Source organism: Elgaria multicarinata, chromosome 3 (assembly GCF_023053635.1).
Source record: "Elgaria multicarinata webbii isolate HBS135686 ecotype San Diego chromosome 3, rElgMul1.1.pri, whole genome shotgun sequence".
NCBI lineage: Eukaryota > Metazoa > Chordata > Lepidosauria > Squamata > Anguidae > Elgaria > Elgaria multicarinata.
Window position 1 is genome coordinate 12,084,758 of NC_086173.1, and position 21,230 is coordinate 12,105,987.

Sequence of the window (21,230 nt, forward strand, 5' to 3'; positions counted from 1 at the left end):
AGCACCGACATTTTCTAGATAAAATAAGACCAGAGAATGTCATCCATTCCTTTCTACAGGCAGCTCTCACTTTCACCCCAGGAAAGGGGGAAAAGGTTTGTGCCTGACCATTACTTATAAGATGGAGATAACCCACTTTATCTTGTAGTATGTCTTATGATGAACCTCGCTAACCAGGTGTAGGCTATCTGTAGGTACAGTTCACTAATGCACCCCCAGACACCTTTCTTGGCATCCAAGGTGCCCTAACCCCACCATCTTTTTAAAAAAATTAACACATTTTCTTATCGGCAGCTGGGATTGCTGTGAAATAGGTTCTGCTGATGCTGAAAATTGTGGGTTCAGAGTTGTTGTTTAGTGTGTTAGGATTACGACCCATGTCTGTCTTGTACCGTTCTTTTGGTCAGATTAATTGTCCTTTGCCATGTCTCCCATAATAGCCATTTTGTGAATGAGACAGTGGATGGCACAATAAGTTTCATCTGGAAGCCCCCAATGTCACATGTAGATGCCTCAGTAGTTATAGAATGGTTTTCTGTCAGGGATGCTTTAGGGTGGATTCCTGCATTGAGCAGGGGGTTGGACTCAATGGCCTTGTAGGCCCCTTCCAACTCTGCTATTCTATGATTCTATGGTGACCAGATGTTATGATACTGTCGTCAGTGGAAGGCTGCGTAGTTCAACCCATTACAAAGAAGAAAGAATCACATACTGTACTGTGTAATCCAAGGACATAGCTGTGGTCCTATTGTAAATAAAGTACCACAAACAAAGCAGAAGAGATCAAGGTGCACAACATCAGAAGTGTCTATAGGACAAAGATGTTTAAACAAGACAAATATGCTGTCTTCCACTCCCAATTTTCAAGATCAATCTGATTTGAGAAAAGACCCGAGATTGTAATTGAACATACAAACAAAACATAAAAAGACCCATCCCTGGAGGAATGCCTCTCACAACAGAAGTACTAACCCAATTGGGTTTGTATCTCTTCTAGTGCTGTACTTCTGGAGAAAGCACACTGTAAACATTTGATGCGCAAACAAAAAAGTAGAAATTGTTCCAAAATTTTAAATAGTAGAAAAAAAACAGCAGTACATGAAAAACTTGCTTTCTAAAGGGGACTTGGCAGCTACAACATTGGGTGGAAACATGTGGTATACTCACAGTGGGTGTTTCACCCAATGATGAGCACAAGTTTCTCTCAGCTTCCAAATTCGAATGACAACTGTATGTATTCCCAAATTGATCACTGCTTCAGCTATCGCTTTCCCACCTCCCGCTTTAGGCAAGTGCTTTGTTTCAAACATCATGTAGATGTTTATTATGTTTTGACGGTTGTAAGCCACCTTGGGAGGGCTTCTGCCCTGAAAGGTGGCTAAGAAATGTTTTAAATAAATAAATATCCATTCATTCATTAATTCCCTTATTAATAAAAACACCCCTCCAATTTTTTCAAGTGCCATGTTTAGCTGGAGATGTGGGGAAGGCTTCTTGCTGATATCATGGGTAGTAGCCAAACAGTGCTATCCACAGCCAATTTCTGCTGCAAGCCTACAGAAACATTTCCCCCTAGAGCTCAACTCTAAAAAGGCAAAATATGATTGGACTAAGCACAGCAAAGCAGTAAGTATTTGGTGCTTTCACATTAGCCCCACTGCTCTAAACATGTTACATTTGTCTTCACCCATTTGTCATGGCAAATGATCAAGGTACATCCATATGTGCAAGTTCTGTATGGCAAGGAACTTCATTTGTTAATAGAGTTAGGCTGCGATCTAATACACAGCTACCTGGGAATTACACCTGAGTAGACATGTATAGGATTGCACTGTAAACCATTTTCTTCTTTTCTACATCTACCTGCTGATAGCTGCCACCTGACAAATATGAAGGAAGGCTTGGAAAGAGGCAGAAAGGAAAAAAAGACTTTGGAAGTTTATTCTTTGATAAAATTTAAACTGAAAGTGGTGGACTTTGCTATTAACATTTTTCTAAATGCACAAAAATCTATTCACAGGGAAGTCTGTGTTTACTCTAAGACATTAAATTAGAGCTACATGAGAGTGACACAGAAAATGAAGTTTCTATTCAAGAGCAAAGTCCAACAATCATTTTGGTAAAGCAATGGCCTGTTCTGGTTAATGAGTTCAAAGAAAAAAAGTCTTCCTATACAAAATTACAATACAGAGAACGCATACAATTACAATACAAGAGGGGCTATTTGTTAGTAACTAGCATCTAGAACAGAATTTTTATAATAAAAACACATAGAAATTAAAATCAGTTGCTATTTTTTTAAACTGGAAAAATGGAGACAAATTCCAAAGTTCATTGGAGAAACACTTTCAGACTCTTAAGCATAAAAGTGAATTTTCTTTTTTTAAAAAAGGAATTTGGTTTGGTAAATGAAGCCAGTTCCTTTACAACCCAAAGGGCAGAAGTCAGAAGAACTCAAGCACATCATGCCGAGAGGTAGAGAGGTGTCCATATATAATCACAATCTTCTATTGGTTTTCTTTTTTATTTTTATTTTGTCTGAGGTAATTAGCTGTGTGTCAAGTTGTAGAATCAAAAGTATTGGCAAAAAAAGAGCAACATTGACAAGTTACACTAACGACCTCTTTCCTCTCCTCAACAGGTCCTAAAAATTTAATTAGACGCATCTGAATTAATGCTTCCGGGATCTCCGGCAGGTGAAGTGATTGATGAAGGGGTAGTAGCGTCCTGCCAGCTGCCATTAGCCTGAAGAGGGAATAAATGCATTTTGTTGTTAAGTCCACAAGGTGTTACTTGCATCCTAAACCATTCTGATTACAATTTCCTGTATCACAATGGGAGAGCAATATGCCATGTGCAAGACATGTACTTTGTTCCATAAGACTCAGTCTCAGAGCAAAAGTCTTGACAATGCAGTTCACTGTCTGGGGCCCAGAAGTCAGAGTACTGTGTGAATGCTGCTTCTGCTGCATCTGTTTTACAGCTTCACCTCTTTTCCCAAATGGGACTCCTTTGCTCTTGCCCAAATTCTCCAGCTAACTTGTCTAAATGGATAAAGCTTTACTGCCTATGACTGTGGATTATCAAGCAGATTTCAGAAAACCGGATGGAATGGTAAGGACAGTGACAGCAACCATCCCACACACTTCTCAGGCCATAGCTAGACGGGGCAATATGCCAGGGATCACCCCAGGATCGTCCCTGTGCGTTCACATGGCGCACAGGGCTTCCAAGGAGTAGGGAGGGATGACCCCTCCATTTCCCCAGGATTTTGCCCTACCCTTCTAGCCTGTTTTTTCCACGGTCCCGGACTGATCCCAAGACCGCGGAATGTGTGGCCGGGCGTTGCGGGTTGTCCCGGCTCCTCGCAAGTAACTGTGAGGAGCCAGGAACCCCATCGAGGGTGGGATGGGGAGAGAGCGAGGGTTTATTTAAAAAAACAACTCACGATTTTAGCACAAGCACTCGTGCACTCATTTTAAAAATAAATTCAAAATGGCGGCCGCGATGTCGCACACCATGTATAGATCAGTGCAACAATCTCACGATTATAAAATCGCGAGATTGTCGCCCTACTACCCCCCCCCCCCCCTTGTCTAGCTGAGGCCTCAGTCCCAAATGCAGATTTTGGAACAAAGGAACCAATCCATAGCCAATTTGTGGATTTCACTGTAGGTTAGTTGGGTGCACCCTTGCTCTCCCTCTGCAGTCTCTTCCTCCATCTGGCAGCTCTCTCCACCAATGGGAGGGGAATGGAAGTAAATGGTCTTTCCTTCTAATCCTCTAGGCCAATATGGGAGGCTAGGTAAGCCAGCTTCTCTCTCTGACCATCCCTAGTCTTCTAGTCTTCACAGTAGTGATTCTAGTGATTCTAGTCTTCACAGTATGACACAGAGAAGGGATTTTCTTACAGTCTAAAATGGGATAGGGATTGGTTCCTTGAATGACAAAGATTTGAAATAGGCTGCCTATTTCCCTCTCTCTCTGGAGCAGCACTGCATTGTGGCAGGGTGCTAGCAACACAACAGCTAATGCTGCAGTAGAAATTTATTCTAACTGCCTCTGCAGAGGTAGTTACATTAACCTCCATTGCCATGTCAGACTTCTGCAGCTCAAGACATTCACTTTCAAAATCAGAAGCTCCTTACATCAATGCGCTGTGTTGAATATAGAGGGTTCCCCACAATGCTGTCATATCTTCCTGCCTGGTGTATGACATGGTGTAAGGAATCCATCTGTAACAATACAACCAATTTGGCAACAAACAAACAAATGTTCAGTTATGCAGAAATTTCAATCACTGCCAAAAGCTCCACTATCCCAGCTCCCTTTACATGGCCTCCAATGGGACTCTGAAACATTTTGTCCATCCTGGTTAATAGCTGCAAGCTAAATCTCAGTTTGTGACTCTATTTGAGTCTACTTTCTGCAGCAGATTCCACCTCACAATGGTGTGTTATGCACAGAGAGAGGAGAATGCCATCAGACTGGGCAGGGTTGCAAAAAAAATGATGATGGATGAATTTCTGTGCCCAGCAGTTTGGGGAAAGAAAAGAAAGATGGCCCAAATTTCCCTGCTCTGAAATGTGTGGCACAACAGACCTGCATTACCCTCTCTGGGACACTCAGATCCAATTCAGCAGGAGTTCTAGCCCAGGATGTGTATACTGATCTCATTACAGCAATGAACTATCTAGTAGTACCACTACTGTGCAAGGCAGTAATACTGCCATGCACATTGGTGGTACCTGATGCTATGAGCATTTTTGGGCAGCTGTCTGGCTTTACCTTCGCTCAGACATAGACATGAAATATGAATATGCTACCTTCAGGTCTTGTCTGACAACTTTATTTAGCCTCAAGTCTTTTTAAGTCTTTTGTGTGCAAGTACTCACATGCACAAATGCATGTGTGAATAGCCCAACCCTCTCATGCATGATTTCAGCAGCAGCATTTGACATCACTAAAGACGCTATGGGCCAGGCCTACAGCCAAACTCCTTAGAACATTTTTTTTGCAATTAAAGGACAAACATCAAATGGGTAGGCAAGACATGTTGCCAACTCTAGCATAGAACAAAAGAGAATTTTCCTTGCCTAAGCCAGCATTGGAAAATGTAGACTGAGTCAAGTGCCTAGGAAGCCAAAATTTATTTATAGAATGATCTTTCTCCTAGTAAATCACTCCTACAGGTGACCATTCTATTGTAACATTGCCAGGAGATCTTAAAATCCAGACATCTGTCAGAGTGATGCTTGGTCACTTGGACTGCAATATTTGCCCCACTGAAGGCCTCAGGGCATTTCTTGTACATTACATTTTTCTCAGGACACCCACCTGTGACTGCACATTGGCTCCCACTGGCGAGTTCTGGTAGGAAGTGAGTGACTGCAGGTTTATAAAGGAATCTCCAGAATTTGTCATTTTAAATGACCCAGAGGAACCTGAAGAGGAAAAGAAATTACCTAAGGGTGTGTCTGCACCTACTCATTTTTGCATAATCTGTCACAGACAATAGCACAAGGAGATGTTGTGTTCTGCACCTGATCCCATCATCTATCACTAATTGTCTTTGTGTAGCATTTCACTTTGGGAGTGGGGACTCAGTGGATAGTTTCTGAACTTGTATGACCCTGGATACTTCATGATCCCATCTCTTCTCCCCATTTTGGCTTTGTAGTAGTGGTTTCAAACTGTGTACCTGGAACCCTGGGGTTCCATGGAAGTCTATCAGGGATTCCTCATTTGGCCGGGGGAGGGGGGAATCTGTAATGGCAGACAAGGCAGTTGACCTGCCATTACTGATCTGCCCTGCAATGCACAGATGCATGGAAGGGGCAGTGTGTGTGCTATGGTACAATCTCTGTTTACATGGGGGATGGTGAGGACCAACAGGCCTAGACAATGTCTCATGTAAACTGAGCATGCACCCCAAAAACATGCCTCAGAATTCTCTGCAGCACACAGGAGTTCTGAGCAGATAAGGCAGAGGTTTCTTGAAAGACAAGTCAATTTGTAAAAGATTCCCTCAAAGTCTGAAAACCACTCATCTAAGTTATAGGTGTATAGAGATGCCCAGCTACACAAATCATCATCTTCATTGTCATTATCATACACTTCAAGCCCACAGTCCTGAGTATGTTAGGGACGTAACCCAACTGCAGCCAGTGGGTGCACCACCCCACCTAGGATTCTGTGAGAAAATTGGCTTTCTAATATGTGGAAGGACAGCCACCATCTAAAAAATGTTTTAACCTGCAGAGCTCTACTAATTCAAGATTTATTCTGGCTCATGGTAGGTTTTTCAAGATCATCTTTTTTGCTTAGTTGATCCTTAAAAAGGCACTACCCTTTTAGTCATTATGTGAGGTGGGGAGGGTGCTTAAAGGGTAAGGAAAAAGGGGGTCACTTTAAGTGACCTTAAAAAAAATCTACCCTGTTCCTCATTGCTCTGCACTCACAATCACAGAGGTTAACAGGTGTGTGTCTTTTCAGGAGCATGTAAAGATAGTAAAGGGTAAACACACATATAAATGTTGGCACAGCCCCCAAAACAGACACAATTCTGCCTGGCAAAAATGTAGCTACATGCACACAGTGGTAGAGAATCTACCCCCACTCCTGCAGAAAGAACAATCTTGTTGTGGACAGATACCACGAGAAGCATCAGCTCCTCCATTTTCTTTCCAGAGCTGGAAAATTGCTCCTTTTCCAGTCTACACACACACACCCTTAACTAAAGACAAGGACTTGGTGATACATTTGCCAAACATTTTTCTTTTAGAAATAGATTAGAACCATGGCATGCTAGGAGGGAAGAGTTCCCCCATGTTGTTTTCCATGGCACAGGATGCTTTTCTTTTTTAATCCATGCACTGCAATCCTGATCAGGATTGTGGTTCCCCACCCAAGCAATCACCCCACCAACACCCAACATGGTTGCCATTCCTAAAAGAAAAACAAGCCCAGGAGTGACAATCACATGGCAAAGAGGGAAACACAAACACTCCATCAGATTACTGCCACACTTTATTCAGGGTTTTAAGGAGCACCCCAGAGCTGCACCACTTGTGCTATTGCTTCAAATTTCCCGCTGAATGTGTGCACAACAGCATGAGGCTATCTGGGTTCCTGGGTAGAAAAGAAATCACCCAGCAACTAGTAAAAATGACTTTTCTAATTCCAGAGTGCCTGGCAACCATTTAAAAAGGAGAGGTTTGTCAGAAAGCAAATCTAACAGGAAGCCAGGCACAAGACTAGAAGGGCCCTAGTCAAGACACATCATTCCTCCAGAAACTTAGAAGCGCTCTACGCTCTGGGCAGGAGGTCACCAGGATCTCAGACAAAGTTATTTCCCGCTACCTGGTCTTTTAACTGGAGATGCTGAGGACTTAACCTGGGGCATTCTGAATGCAAAGCAAGGATCCCCTCCCAACATAAAACTGTATTGTAGTATAGTTTTCCCTGACCTGGACTGCAATCTGGTGCCTTCCAGACATGCTGGACTGTAATTTGGGTGAAATATAAAACTGAAACAACTAGACCAGCATAAAAACTGAGCCCAACAGATCACAATCATTATTTAATCTTATCCAAATTATATGGTTCATGGAGAATCAGACACATTTGTGACACTAACAATTATAGACCTTAAAATATAGAGAGATACTGCCTTGGGCTTGGCAAATTCATGAAGTGCAATATACATTTATTCATGAAGTGCAATATACATTTGTGTATATTACCATTTTCCCATTTATTTCTTTGAAGCTCAAACTATAAATGTGGCCACCCCACCTAGCAAGGAAGGGTGACTACAGCCCCTGGAATATGTATGGCAAAGGCATGGAGGTTAATACTGGGGTGATGAGGGACAAACGGAAGTGAAATGAAATGTGATATGGAGCAATATGCAGGCAATAGCAACTCACTCCAGTGGGTTTATTGTACAAGGATTGTTTAAGTAATTCCAGCTCCCTAGGTGTTTTAATCAAGTTCTTCTTCAAAGAAATTGAAATCACTAAACAAAAATAATTTAACAAACATGTCTGTTTGTCTAGTCAACTTTGTCAAAGAAGTAACAGACATGCTTAAGTGTTTTCTCTAGTGATTTCTATTAGTATTTTTCCCTGAAGAAGAGCAATTGGTTCAAAACACCTTGGGAACTGGAACTGCCTCAGTCAATCTGGGTTGAGCAGGGGGTTGGACTCAATGGCCTTATAGGCCCCTTCCAACTCTACTATTCTATAAGTTTATTGGTACTGAGGGTGATCTTTTGCTGCTATACTCTTACACAGAGCAAATAGCCTGGCTCTGAAAAGGCAGAAAATGGCAAAACTCTAATAAACAAAGTGGAAAAATTTAGATATACAGTATTATTCTAAGTCACTTTGAAGAAGGCATGTTAGGGCGATTCACACTTCTTCTGCCTTTTTGACTTCAGATAAGAATAGAAAAGTCTCTCTCATTGCATAGAGATTTCTCCAGCAGGCATAAGATGCAGCCTGTCTGCACTCACCAGAATTTGGGGTGGGTGGAGAGCTTGTTTGGTTGCCCTGGGCCACCACATTGGTTGCATCCACTGCTGTTTTGGCTGCATAAATGTTAGCCTCCTCCTGGAATTTCCCCATATTTTTCTTGTACCGAATTCTTTTGTTACCAAACCAGTTAGAGACCTGCAACAATAACTGAGTTAATATGTGAATGAATCACAGTGTATACTCAATACCATCAACAGAAGACAGGAGGCAAAGACTCAGAAGCAAAGTGAGCAAAATCATACTTCAAATCCCTGGAAGAACCAAACCAGGTATTGACACTGATCCACTCATAGAATTGCAAGTTCTTTAGCAACAGGACAAACTCCACTTTATAAATCTCTCTGTGGCGCTAGATATTAAAAGCTGTGATGGCTAACCTTCCTGGCAAGTTTATTTGTTTTTGTTGCCTTTATATGCTATCTTTCCATTAAAAAAAGTGGTTGGCTAATAAAACCCACCATAGAAATAACCTATCCCCATAACACAATAAACAATAATACAATAAAACAATATAAAAATTAGGTAAGAGCGGATTCAAAGTCAACAAATAGCAGTCAGTGGAAAAACATAGTTAAATTAAAAATACAGATTACAAAACAGAGCAGCACAAAAGAACAAATCACCTAGGGCAATCATGAAGAGCTCAGTAGGTCAAACGCCTGTTTAAATAAAAATATTTTTTGCCTGCTGGCAGAAGACCAGCAAAAAGGGAGCTAAATGAAGCTACCTCAGTAGGGAGTTCCAAAGGTGCCATAAGCCAAGCCTCAAGTATGAGATAGTGCCAGTCTAATGTACATTATAAGCACACACAGGCCCCAAGTGCCTTAGTGTAATCTTGCCTCTAATCTACTGACCAGGGAAGCAGCAGAGCAGCATGGGAGAGAAAGACTACACTACAGCCAGGCTCAACATGCCCTCCTGGTCTTTTACAGGTGTGCCACAAATGTGTGTTGCCTCTGCCACTGGGATGCCTTAAAAAGTATTGGATAGCTAAAGAAAGCAAACTAAAAAAAAAAGAAGCAACATTTTGCTATCAACTGAAATGACTAAGGATTGGCATAGGTTACTTATGGTTGATCAAATATAACTTAATCCTTGTGGCAGGACTCCCGCTTGCAGCAAATTCTTAACCTGGAACCTAACAGATGACAGGCAGAAATTCCGCTTGCGTGTATCAAGCTTTGCCAAATGATGAAATTACAGCAAGTGTGACCAGCCAGATCCCTACCCCCGCTGGCAATACCAAAATAACTGAGAGGAAATTCAGCGCTCTGTTGTTCAATGTTTTGGCCAGGCTGGATTGATTTAAATCAAGGTGATTTAATCAGTACTTAAATTATGATACCAAGAGAAAAGACAGATTTACAAATCAAGCTTTCTATGCATAGTTGCAATATTTCTTTAAATTAAAACAAAAAGCAATATTAATAGCTTGACAGCCATTAAAATATATTGATTTACAAATGTAATACAGAGGAACATTTAGGGTGCAATCCATCCAATGCAGAACGGGAGGAGTGGCATAGGTGAGCTTTCGCCTCCACGATCCCCCGTCTCTGCATTTTTCACCCATCTAGCTGAGGCATCGGAGGGAGGGAAGGAAGTTGGGGAAGCCTCGGAATACAGTGTAACCCCTCCCCTCCCCTCAGCATGCCTCCTTTGCCTTCCCTCCGAGATCGCTTTTGCAAGCTCGGAGAGGCAGCTGGCACCCCACCCACTTTGAGGAGGAAGGAGATGGGGTGGGGGCTCCGGATTCCTGGGTCCCAGCTTGGTATCTTTGAACATGGATCCAGGAATCCAAAGTATCCTAAAGCCCACCAGGTCTGTCTAGGGGGTACAAGATTGCTCTCTTAACTTTATATTTTTAGGATGTACTCCTGTGGTCCCTGGGAGGGAATCCCAGAGGACATAAGATCTTGCAGACCTTCACAGCTCCACTGTTGGAAGCCTCGTTCAGGTGGCAGAGGACTCTGCTGTCATCACTCTTCTTCCACCACACTGTACCTTCTACCCTGGCTCATGCAAACCTGGTCAAGCTTTGGCAATTCTTCTGCAACAGATTCTCCATACCCCATCCCATAGGATTACTCTGCCCAAATGTTTAACAATATTTTTATTGCAATATTAGAAAATTATAAAAGACATTTAAAAAAAGAAAAAAATACAACTGAAATTAAGCAAAATGTTACAAACCTGACTATTAAAAATGATTTTATCTGTTTCTACATTCTACACATTTTTTAAAGAAACCCGCACAGAAGGTCTGAAAACAAACAGGCATGTTTGGTGAAACTGGACTGTACCATGATGCACACCATACCTGTGAGACTGTGATGCCTCCTTTCTTTGCTAGCTCTTCTTTGGCTTCTTCACTGGGGTAAGGATTACTCAGGTGAGAATAAAAATACTCATTCAAGACTTCTGTCGCCTGCTTGCTGAAGTTACGCCGCTTGCGCCTGGGAACACATTGCAATTTTTCATACTGCTGACATTAGAGCATGCTATGCACCAGCCCAAGGGCTGGAAGAAGAGCCAGCAAGGGCTACAGGAAAGCACACACCAGCCAGTGCTCTTCCATGGCTCTTAAACTGGGGGCATGTGCTGTTTTCCAAAATGTAATTTGTATTGAAGCAAAAACACATACTGTTTTAAATTACAATACTAATACAATAAACAGTACTAACAAGATTTTAGTTGAATGGGAAGACATGGTATAGTCTCTCCCCACCTCCCAAAAATTATAAATAAATAAATCTGGACTGAAAGTACAACTGGGATTAGGCAGACTGCTCTGCACACACGTAATGCTTCCAAAATAAAGTGACAGATTAAATCCAGAAGTACTGCCAAATCCAAAGAATCCTTTCTCCAAATTTCAACTCAAAACATCCGATTGTATAGTGAAAACTTTCTCATAATAAAATTCATGGCACGAATGCTTAAAAAGCCAAGAGGGACTCAGGAACAGGCTCAGTGGTAGAGCACATGCTTTGCATACAGAAGATGCCAGGTATCTCTAGTTTATTTTAAGGATATCTCTGCTGTCCTGCACTAAAATTCCCAGGGCAAAGTTAAAACAATTAACGTTGAAAGAATCAGGTAGCAAGTGATGGGAAAGGGCCCCAATGGGAGCTAGGAAAGCTGCTGTCAGACAGAGTAGACAATACTGAGCTAGATGGACCAATGGTCTAACTCAGAATAAGCCAGCGTTCTATGATCATACAAGACAGTGGTCTCAGGAAATCATATGAAATTGGCCTAATCTTGATGTTTTCAATTTAAAACAGAAACTGAACAGTACAACATAAAATGCAACTTGCATAACAAATAACACCACATAGAATAAATGGATGCATTTGTTGGACGGCACGCAAAGGTTATTGTTAAGCGCTAGATAGCATTAACTAAAGCCTGTACTTATTCCCTCCACTTCTCATAGGGGCTGGCCCCATTGTGCACAGTATAAGACTCTATACAGTGTTCTGTGCTGCCAGCATCCTGCATCCTGGATGCAGAAGGCACCTGTACCAATTCTTGATTATGCATTACCTTGCATCAAGAAACCGCGACCGCAAGATCATAACAGCCTCACACGTGCTCTGTTTCAGCTGCATCTGGATCGTGCTGAACTTCCCATGAATTATATTCACCATGCGCTCAATTTCTTTGGGTGAAATTGGCCTTGTTCTACTCTGTTCCCGGAGCAGGTTCATAACATGGGTGGTGAACTCACTGCAGGCCTGAAAAGAAGTATAAAATAAGCACATTTAACTGAAGCAAAGCAAAAGACCACTCAAATCAGGCCTCACTTCATCATCACATATAATCCATAACTGATAAGTAGGAGTAATAATTATTCAAGAGACAGCACAAGGAGCAGATGAATTTGACATCACTGTAGTCTCAAAATTAATAGATGATATACTTTAAAAAGATATGTTTAGGTGACTTTACTAAACTTGATGTGCAACAACAAGTGGACATTTTGTAATCTACATTAGGCAGGACTGGTTAGAAAACCTGCATAATGCCACTACATCTTTAATAGGCAGGTTTTCAAATAACTCGTAGGTTGTTAAATATATTTGCTTCTATACATTTAGGCTTTGACCATGCAACCTTTGCAAGAAGCCAAGGACCACTAGTTTAGCAAAAGGTGTAACACCGTCGTACCAATCCCTGAAAATCAGATTGTATCCTGTCGAAAGGCACAGATGTTCCATGAGGAAAAGAAGGATTTTACAGGACTTCTACCCCCAAATTCCCCTATGAAACATAGAAGCTGATGTTCTAGACAAGGATGGATACTATCTGTGCAAGTGGGGCAGTTCTAAAGAGGAAAGTCACCTAAAATTGTTGACTCAACTGCATTTAATACAACCAAGGATCAGGAAAGGTCACAGTATTGAAGCTACATAAAAGCTCATAAAAAGACACAAGTCTGCAGCCTTAATTAAATTATATATCCTGCCATTTTTACTTTAGCACAGTAAATAGCTGGATTATTATTATTATTATTATTATTTACTCCCTGCTCTGTGACCGCAAAGGAAAAATGATAAATTGTTTTAACTGAGATGATAAAAACTCTTCCATGCAGAAAGATCACCTGTTCATATTTCTCTAGCTCAGAGTGGTATATCTGTCGGATCTGTGACAGCTTGGCCCTGTAGTCAGAGTGTTCAATGCTATTGTCATTTGGACAGCCACCTGATGTTGCTGCTATGGCCGCTGGTCCTCCTCTTCCCCGTTTCTCAGGCCCGGAGACACCCTCAGCCAGCAACATGTTATCTAGTCTCATTAGCTGAGCATCAGGGGGGTCTTCTTCCTGAATACCACGTATACTTAACACTGGATAAATATAAATAGGGAGCAGAGTATTATTTCAGAAGGCGAAAAAATAAATTAGGAGTTGAATTTTACCTCATGTTCTCTTTGCATAGAAATTAGCAACCATGATTTCAGAGGCATAGGCCCACTGTAAATGCATAATGCACGAACAAAAGGTAAAAAAAACATTGAAGATTTTATTTTTTTACGGAGTACATAATTGGACTACAGAACTCAAAGGATGGAGCTGAAGCTACAGAGGTAGGACTATTAAAAGGTAAATAGGACATTGCCATATTGGTAAATAAACAAATTACATAGGGCCATCGAGAGCAATAACATCTAAAGGTATTTGCTAGGCTAATGATATTCCCCGCATTGATACATGCATACAACATACGCAGGAGGCCAGTGGAGAATCTAGCCTCCTCCAAACTTCAATATTCTAATCAACATCAATCACAACATTATATGGGCTTTGCGTAAAATGAGTTCTTGACAATACGCAATTTAATTCTTTAAAATACATGTATATATTACATAATGTGAAGTATTACTTCCAGAGAGATGGACAGAAGCTGTGCCTTTGATCACCACTGAGACTGAGAGTCCTTTCTAAGCTTCCCCTCTGTTTTCTGAGGACTGTCTTCTCTATAACCAGGAATCCAAAAAAGTCAGTTTTTAAAATGGCAAGTGGTGCAGAACAGTTTTGTGCCATCTCCCCTGCTACAAAAACTGGTTGCAGACTTCGACACTAAAGAAGTGCATGCAGAAGGTTTTGCCAGCTTTTGACTGTCCATAGAAGGCTATGTAATGGGGATTTTCAGGTCTACATCTCCTTCCATAGGTCCAAAAATCCTCATAGCATTGGAGCCTAAAAATGTGTGTGTGTGTGTGTGTGTGTATTGTACTTTCATCCCACCTTTCCTCCAAGGAGCATTCACAGTTCCTCCCCCCTCTTTTAGTAGTAACTAGCCTAAATTGACCTGGTGAGTTTCATGACTGAGTAAGGATTTGGGAAAGGGTCATCCCTATTCACTACGCTACTACATTGGTTGCTCTTCCTCCCATATGTACTACTCTCTGTAGGACTTGGCTTACTGCCTCCTTTTAATCTTTTAGTCCCTACTCTCCCTTAGCCCCATCACAAGTTCAGTGTTCCTTAGCTTACAGTGCTCTCTGTACTCTTAAGGGGAGGTGGAAGTGAGCAGAGGCAAGCGACTCAACACAGTTGCCGCCTTTTCCTTTAAGCCTCTCCTAGCCCACCTGGATCCCAGCAGCCATGTCTACTATAGAACCTAAGAGCTGAGTAATGGCAGTATCCAAGGTAACTTGGATCATCTGGGATTCTGGAATGTGGGCTGGACAATGCTAGGGCTCAGTTCTGGAAGACGTATAGAAATAGTAATATGAAGAAGGAGGGCAATGAGCATATGCAGAGTACGTTTCCCTCATCACCAAATAATTGCAAACCAGTTGCAAATTATTGGAGGTGGCACTGCCAAGTCAGAGGCTACAATTTCTACAAGGGGTTCAAGCTGCTGCTGTGCTGATTCTAGGGCTGGGTATAGGCATCAGAGCAATGCCACCTGTTGCAGCATAGTACTGAGAGAGTCCACACACCTGGATCCTAAACGTTCCTATGACTATGCATATCATCAGACCTCTAGACGACCCTTTTCTTAATACCCCAGAACCTGTCATTAGTCATAAATATTTTTTATTAAGGCCAAAAGTATTAACAGGATTGGATAATTAGTTACAGCTTATCGTGTGTGTTTTTAATTGCACATTAACTGAAGTTCCCATGTAAAAGAGCTCCTCTTCAGTCAGGCAATGTATTTAAAATTATTTTCCAAACAAAGCATGGATTTGTCTCTGTTAATTAGCTGAGAGAAACTGTTATCTTCATTAAATAGCCTCAAAATATCACTTGAGCTGAATTACTTTAATATTTATCCCAATCAGTTAATTAATCAATTAAACAAGTAATAGTACAACAATAAATTGACTAAAAAAACCTCTTTCAATTGGTTGGCAGCCCTAATTTTATGGATGTTTTTAATGGACAATTCTCAGCACCATAAACCCCTGAGAACCTGTGCAGTCACATACACTAACATGCCATGGTTCGTTCTGATCCCTAATCATAACACTCTCTACATATTCATCAAAATGGAAAATAATTAGACTGAGTCAAGTGAAATTCCCATCATTTCTAATTAGCCCTTAATTAAAACACATCACAACCTAAGGTACTGAGGCCTCACTCAATATGCAAATGCAATCATTGCAATATATTTACATATCATTAATTAACACGCTGCGGTGCTGTAATGAACTGTACGAGAGCACCGGTGCCAAAACAAGAATGATATGCAATTTGTTTAGGCTCGTTTTCCAATCCAGATTTTTCTCTTCCATGTGGCAACAGAGCAGCGGGGCTCATAGTCCTGTCTTATGATGGAACATTTCTGTTAATAGAGAGGAAAAACATATCTATTGATTAACTGAAATATGCAAGAGGCAGACACAGGATGATTGTGCTGATTCAGTCAACACAAGTTCGAACTTTGGCTTAAATGCGGAGTTCTCTTTAAGGTCCAAGAAAGACTTAGTGCAACTCATGTTAGGAGGACAATGGCAAATGTAATAAAAGCAGCAGCGCATGCAAACAATGGTTAAAAAGGAACTGGAAAGGTTTAGCTCAGAGAAGTTTGAGGGGGTATAAAGAATTGCCATAGCGAGAGACTTGTCCGCAACCCCACCTAAAAAAGAGCTCAAAAGCTAAAACAAGTGTATCGAAGAACTTAGCTGATATACCCAGCGTTGCCCAGGTCCCCAAATAACGTTAATTTCATAAATAGTCTTTTCGTGGGGTGGAGGACCCCGAAAGGCTTTTTCTCCCCTCAAAGCAAACGGGGATGCCCCTCACAGCCGGACCAATGGCTTCAGTATATGGCAGCCTTTGTCAGCAGGGCTGGCCCGTGAGCAGGAAAGGAGAGGACGGGCAGGCAGAGCAGGCCCGGTTGGCGTCGCTTCCCTTCTGAGGCAGAGGAGGAAGCGTGGGCAAGACAGGGGACGGTGCCCATAGGTAGGCTGTGAGTGACCCGGCAGGCTGACTTACTGACTGACGGGTAGGTCAGTTGGTGCTATCAGTGATGGGACCGGAGTTGTGCCCTCCTTCCCTCCTGCCCCTGATGGTATATAGCAACCAAGTCAGCCAGCCCCAGGTGCTCTCCCTTCAGGCCCAGGATGGCAGCGGCGGCAACAGCTGTGGGAACCGGGCAGGAAAAGCTGCTGGTGCAGACTCTGCTCAGTTTCTTCATTTAGCATCTGTGGCTGAGGCCCAAGGAGGGGGAGGTAAAGGCTAGGCAGGCAGGCGGGTTCAGGCGGCTGGGATTTGGGGGGGGGGCAGCTAAGGGGAAGAGTTGAGCCCATTTCAGATGTTCACCGCCAAAAGCCGGTAAGTCTTCACTTCCACCCAAGGCATGCTGGGAATTGTAGGTGTAAGCTTAGGTTGTTGTTGTTATTATTATTATTAAATTCTTAAAAAATACTTTAAACCTCAAAAAACGTGTTTTAGATTTTTCTGGGACATTGTACAGCCAGACCTATCTGCGTGACAAATTTCAAGATTGTCCCTCATGTGGAAGTGGGTAAACATTTCCAGACGTACAAACCGACACGCATACTTTTCAGCTTTATAGGTAGAGATTTTATCTGTAAGCCTTAATTTGTGGATGTGGCACGGGTATAGACCACTGGAGGCTTCCCCGCTCTCCCGCAGACTTCCCTCCTGGTCCCCGGAATATTATCTGACCCCGACGACCTTCCCCTTACTATCCACCTTCAGCTGCTCTCTCCCAGTCAAGAGAGATATGGACGAGTCTCTTCAGATCCCTCTTCCCCAGAGCTGTTGAACAGCAAGAGAGGCTTTGATACTGCCCTTCTTTTATTATTCATCTCAGCTGTTGCTATTCACACTAGGTAGAAGGGCGTTTAATGAGCTAATTTGCATATATCTCAGCAGTCCATGTATTCTGGCTCTGCCCACTGACTCAGTGCTGTTGCCCTTACTCAGTTCAAAATACAGCCACTCAAAAATGAGCTGCCAACTACAGTACACTCTGGTTTTACATGGCTACAGCTGTAGTCCTATGTCCCATTGAGTGTAATCAGACTGATGTGGGAGTACGCATGCCCAGGATCAGGCTGTATGGATATAATGAAGTGCATGGGTATGCCTTTACATGATCAACAATTATCTCAAGGTCAAACTAGATGTGATGTTAGCCACATCTTTGAAACCCCTGATTGGGGTTCTCTTTCTTTTCTTTTTTTAACTCACAGTGCAGAAGATGGAGATCACAGCATAGATGGGGAGGTGTTTTTTTTAATCCTGTTCATTTTATGTTCACTTCATATGCATCAAACAATTCTTTCCAGGCCTGTGATATAAGCTACAAGTGATCCACCAGGCAACATCTTTTGATCAAAAGGATTACACCCCTATTAAATCTATGCTCTAAGGGTGAAATATTTGTTTTTTAATGGACAATTCTTAGCATCGTAAACACACGGGTTTCCTTTTCATGTTTCCACCCTATTTACATATAAAGTGGAAGGAGGTGTCTTCCTTTAACAGTAACTTGGAGCAAGTAGGAGAGACACTGAATCTCCCCTGCCCCTCCTGCACCTTACTTCCCCTTAGTCCATTGCTCTAGATACCTTTCTCCATTCCTAGCTCACTTCTGGTATCAGAGCCAGAAGCGAAAGGAGCAACAGTAAGTGAAGGTAAAGCACAGGACAGACAAGGACTCAGGGTCCATCTCCCATTCACTCCTTTTACTTGTTAAATTAAGAAACCACAACACACACACAACACACACATAGAATAGGGAAGACATGTGATCAATAGCCACATCATGTCTGGTTTGGTCCTGAGCTAACAACTTTAAACTAACTAGACCCAGTGACAACAGCTTTCATATGTACATTTTTAAATTCCACATTCTACACCTTTCTGTGGCACCTGCAACACAATTCCACTGCTTTGCCCTGTTTTCTGCTAACACATATTTTGTGCTAAGAAAACAATATTATGTCCCCCTCTCTACTCCTTTGCAATGAATAATAGAGTGTGAGGATCCTTCACTTCAAAAAAGGACACTCAGGAAATCCAACAATAATTACCCCGAACCTCAAACTTTTCTAACAGTAAGAGCTTTACAGTTATGGAGCACTTGTACACACACACAGTGTAAAATACCTCAATTTTCTTACGGCTTGAAATTTTTCTTTTCCTTGGGGGTAAAACTGTGGACAAAACATTTTACCACATCTTGACTGAAATTTGGTAGGTTTGCAAGGGTGCACCTGTAATTGTTTTAGGGGCAGAGTTGGCCCGTAAGCCACCAGTTGCCATCTCTGCCTTAGCACCACCTTCTGTCATTGTTCCAACACACTTCCCCATCAATATTCCCCTACTAAAGGTGGGATCAGTGACCTGAGGGCAATGGGGGATACCAAGAGCCATTAAATCCACAGATCAAGGCACTCTTATGACCCCATCCCAAAAAAAATCAATGACATGAAGTGCCCCTGTTGTTCAGCTGCTTGACTTAACACAGAAATTTAAATCTGAGAAAGTCAAAATCCAAGGGGATGGCTCAGAATATACAAGTGGATTTGACCAAGTGGATTTAGTGATACAGAACACCGCTGCATTCTAGCGGTTTTCTTATTGTTTACTATAGGCTATTGTAAGCATGCTGGCACTTTGACAAAGAGTAACTCAGGGAGGGGGGAGTACAAACAGAAGGCCAAATACTTTAAACTGATTCAGGAGTTGAGAACAAGCTTGTGTCCCTAAATCGTTAAAACAGAGCCTCAACCCTAGTGCTACAGTATGACCAAGTCTTTGTTTGCTTGAAGCAGTAACATCTGCTCCCCATAATTTAAATAAGGAACAGACAGGCCATCAGACATTCAAAAACCTATGAGACCTAAACAAATCCAGCGTAACTATGGGGCTGCAATCCCTTGGTGCAAATATGTTCCAGTTAAAATGAATTTCAACTCGCAGGTTTAAAAAAAGGCAAACTGCACACCCAGAAACGCAAATCCCATCAGGAAACACATTTCATTAAATAGAGCTTTTGAATCCATGCCTTTTCTCAGCTGTAGAAAAAGAGAGAGAGAGAAAGAGAGAAAAGAAACCCTATAAACGATAAACAGCATTCTCCTAGTTCTGCGAAGCTATCCTGCCATAAAAGGCAATTGCTGTCATAAGAAAGCAGAATATGCTATAAGAAAGCAAAATATGCTACCCATAAAGCTCTCATTAAACACATGTATGCCTAGCTTGCTTCTCGCAATGTTTCCACAGACTAGGAAAAGCTTGGGAAAATCAATGTAGTCAGTGCTAGCCCTGCAATGGAGTAGGGCAGGTGATTTCATACAACACATGGGCATTTCCAACTGGAAAACCTACCAGAAATAATCTCTTTTGTTGGCCCCTGTCTTACTCATCATTCAATTACCTGGGACAAGCATGGTCACCTGCCTGAATTATATATCACGGAAAACAAAATTTGCAAGTCACTGAAAATATAGCCACTAAAATCTTGCATGAACTACTGATCTCTGAATATCAGTGATACACATCTGATGTGAATCACATACAGGGGGCTAATACAGTATTGTGGCTGAGATTGGAGACACATACTAGTTTTTAATAGGGTTGAAGGGGTATGATACAGACACCATTTTCCATGGTGTATTCACTCATTTCTTTCATAATTTTGTTGCTGGTGTTCAGATAGATTTGAAGAACTACAAGAACCTGCAAAACCTGTAAACTGAGATGGCAGACTCTATGAAAGTGTGTACCACAGGCAACAATGCCACTATCCCACCGCTCTCAATTGTCTGACAAAAAAAACTATTGCTTATCTCCAGCCTAAGAGAGTGAGCTGTCAGAAATTGGGGTGTGTGTGTGGAAGAGATTTGGAGGGCATGGAGAGGGCTGTAGGGGGGAGGAAAGTTCTGTTCTGCAAGCAGTCGCCTTCTGCATGCAGAAGGACCCATATACTGGGTTGGATCTAAATAAAGCACTTCGAACACTTTGTTTTTAAATTAGGTATTATTATTATTATTATTATTATTATTATTATTATTATTATTAGATTTTCTTCACTAATATCATAAGGTAACAAGTGCAAGTGTAATGTTACCATACTTTAAACAACACTAAGGGGAAAAATCTTCCCCATTTCAATTAGAAAACTGTGAGTGGTCAAAAAATTAGCAAACTAGGTACTGCAACTGTAACAACTGGCAAAGTTTGACACAGCTAGGGATGTCGTGGGTGCCTGAGTGGGTCCGGGAGTCCGATGGTCTCCCCCGCACTTCAAGTGTCCATGTGGCCCGACATGGCTGGCAGCCATCCACCCTCCTCCAGAGCCATTCATTCGTGCCTTTACTCTTGCATAAATGAGGACTTTATCCCTGCCGTTTATGCAAAAGGGAAAATATATAATTTCCGGAGCCTCCATTGGTCTACACAATGGAGGCATTGGATGAGGGTGGATGAGCTCACGCCATCATTGGATGCTCACCAAGGCTTAAAAGAAACTTGCGCAGTATCGCAAGTGGGGGAAGCAGTGGACGGGTGAGTCTGTTCATCCCTAGTCACAACCTTCTGTCTTCTGAAAACTCCTGCTAAACTTCCTTTCCAACTTTCTCCCAGAGAAAACAAAAACCAACATGTGACGCAGGATTTTTTCTCCCTTAGCTTATCTTAATTGCCCAAATTCACTTGAAAAGACAGTTAGTGTGGAAAGTATCATATCAAAC

The 21,230-nt window shown here is 42.0% G+C and overlaps 1 protein-coding gene across 2 annotated transcripts in view; it reads right to left on the bottom strand.

Annotated features, from left to right (window-relative positions):
• Positions 1–1,919: 1,919 nt before the first annotated feature.
• Positions 1,920–21,230, bottom strand: part of PBX4 (PBX homeobox 4) — a 40,030-nt gene continuing 20,719 nt past the window's right edge. The window contains exons 3-9 of one of the 2 annotated variants that reach the window (XM_063119269.1): positions 13,150–13,391; positions 12,090–12,280; positions 10,861–10,996; positions 8,519–8,675; positions 5,338–5,444; positions 4,149–4,235; positions 1,920–2,745 (exon numbers count right to left, since the gene is read on the bottom strand). In XM_063119269.1, the coding sequence (XP_062975339.1) occupies positions 2,653–2,745; positions 4,149–4,235; positions 5,338–5,444; positions 8,519–8,675; positions 10,861–10,996; positions 12,090–12,280; positions 13,150–13,391 (1,013 nt within the window). In that variant the 3' untranslated portion in view covers positions 1,920–2,652. The remainder of the gene's footprint in view (positions 2,746–4,148; positions 4,236–5,337; positions 5,445–8,518; positions 8,676–10,860; positions 10,997–12,089; positions 12,281–13,149; positions 13,392–21,230) is intronic. The other variant, XM_063119270.1, reaches the window with a different exon arrangement.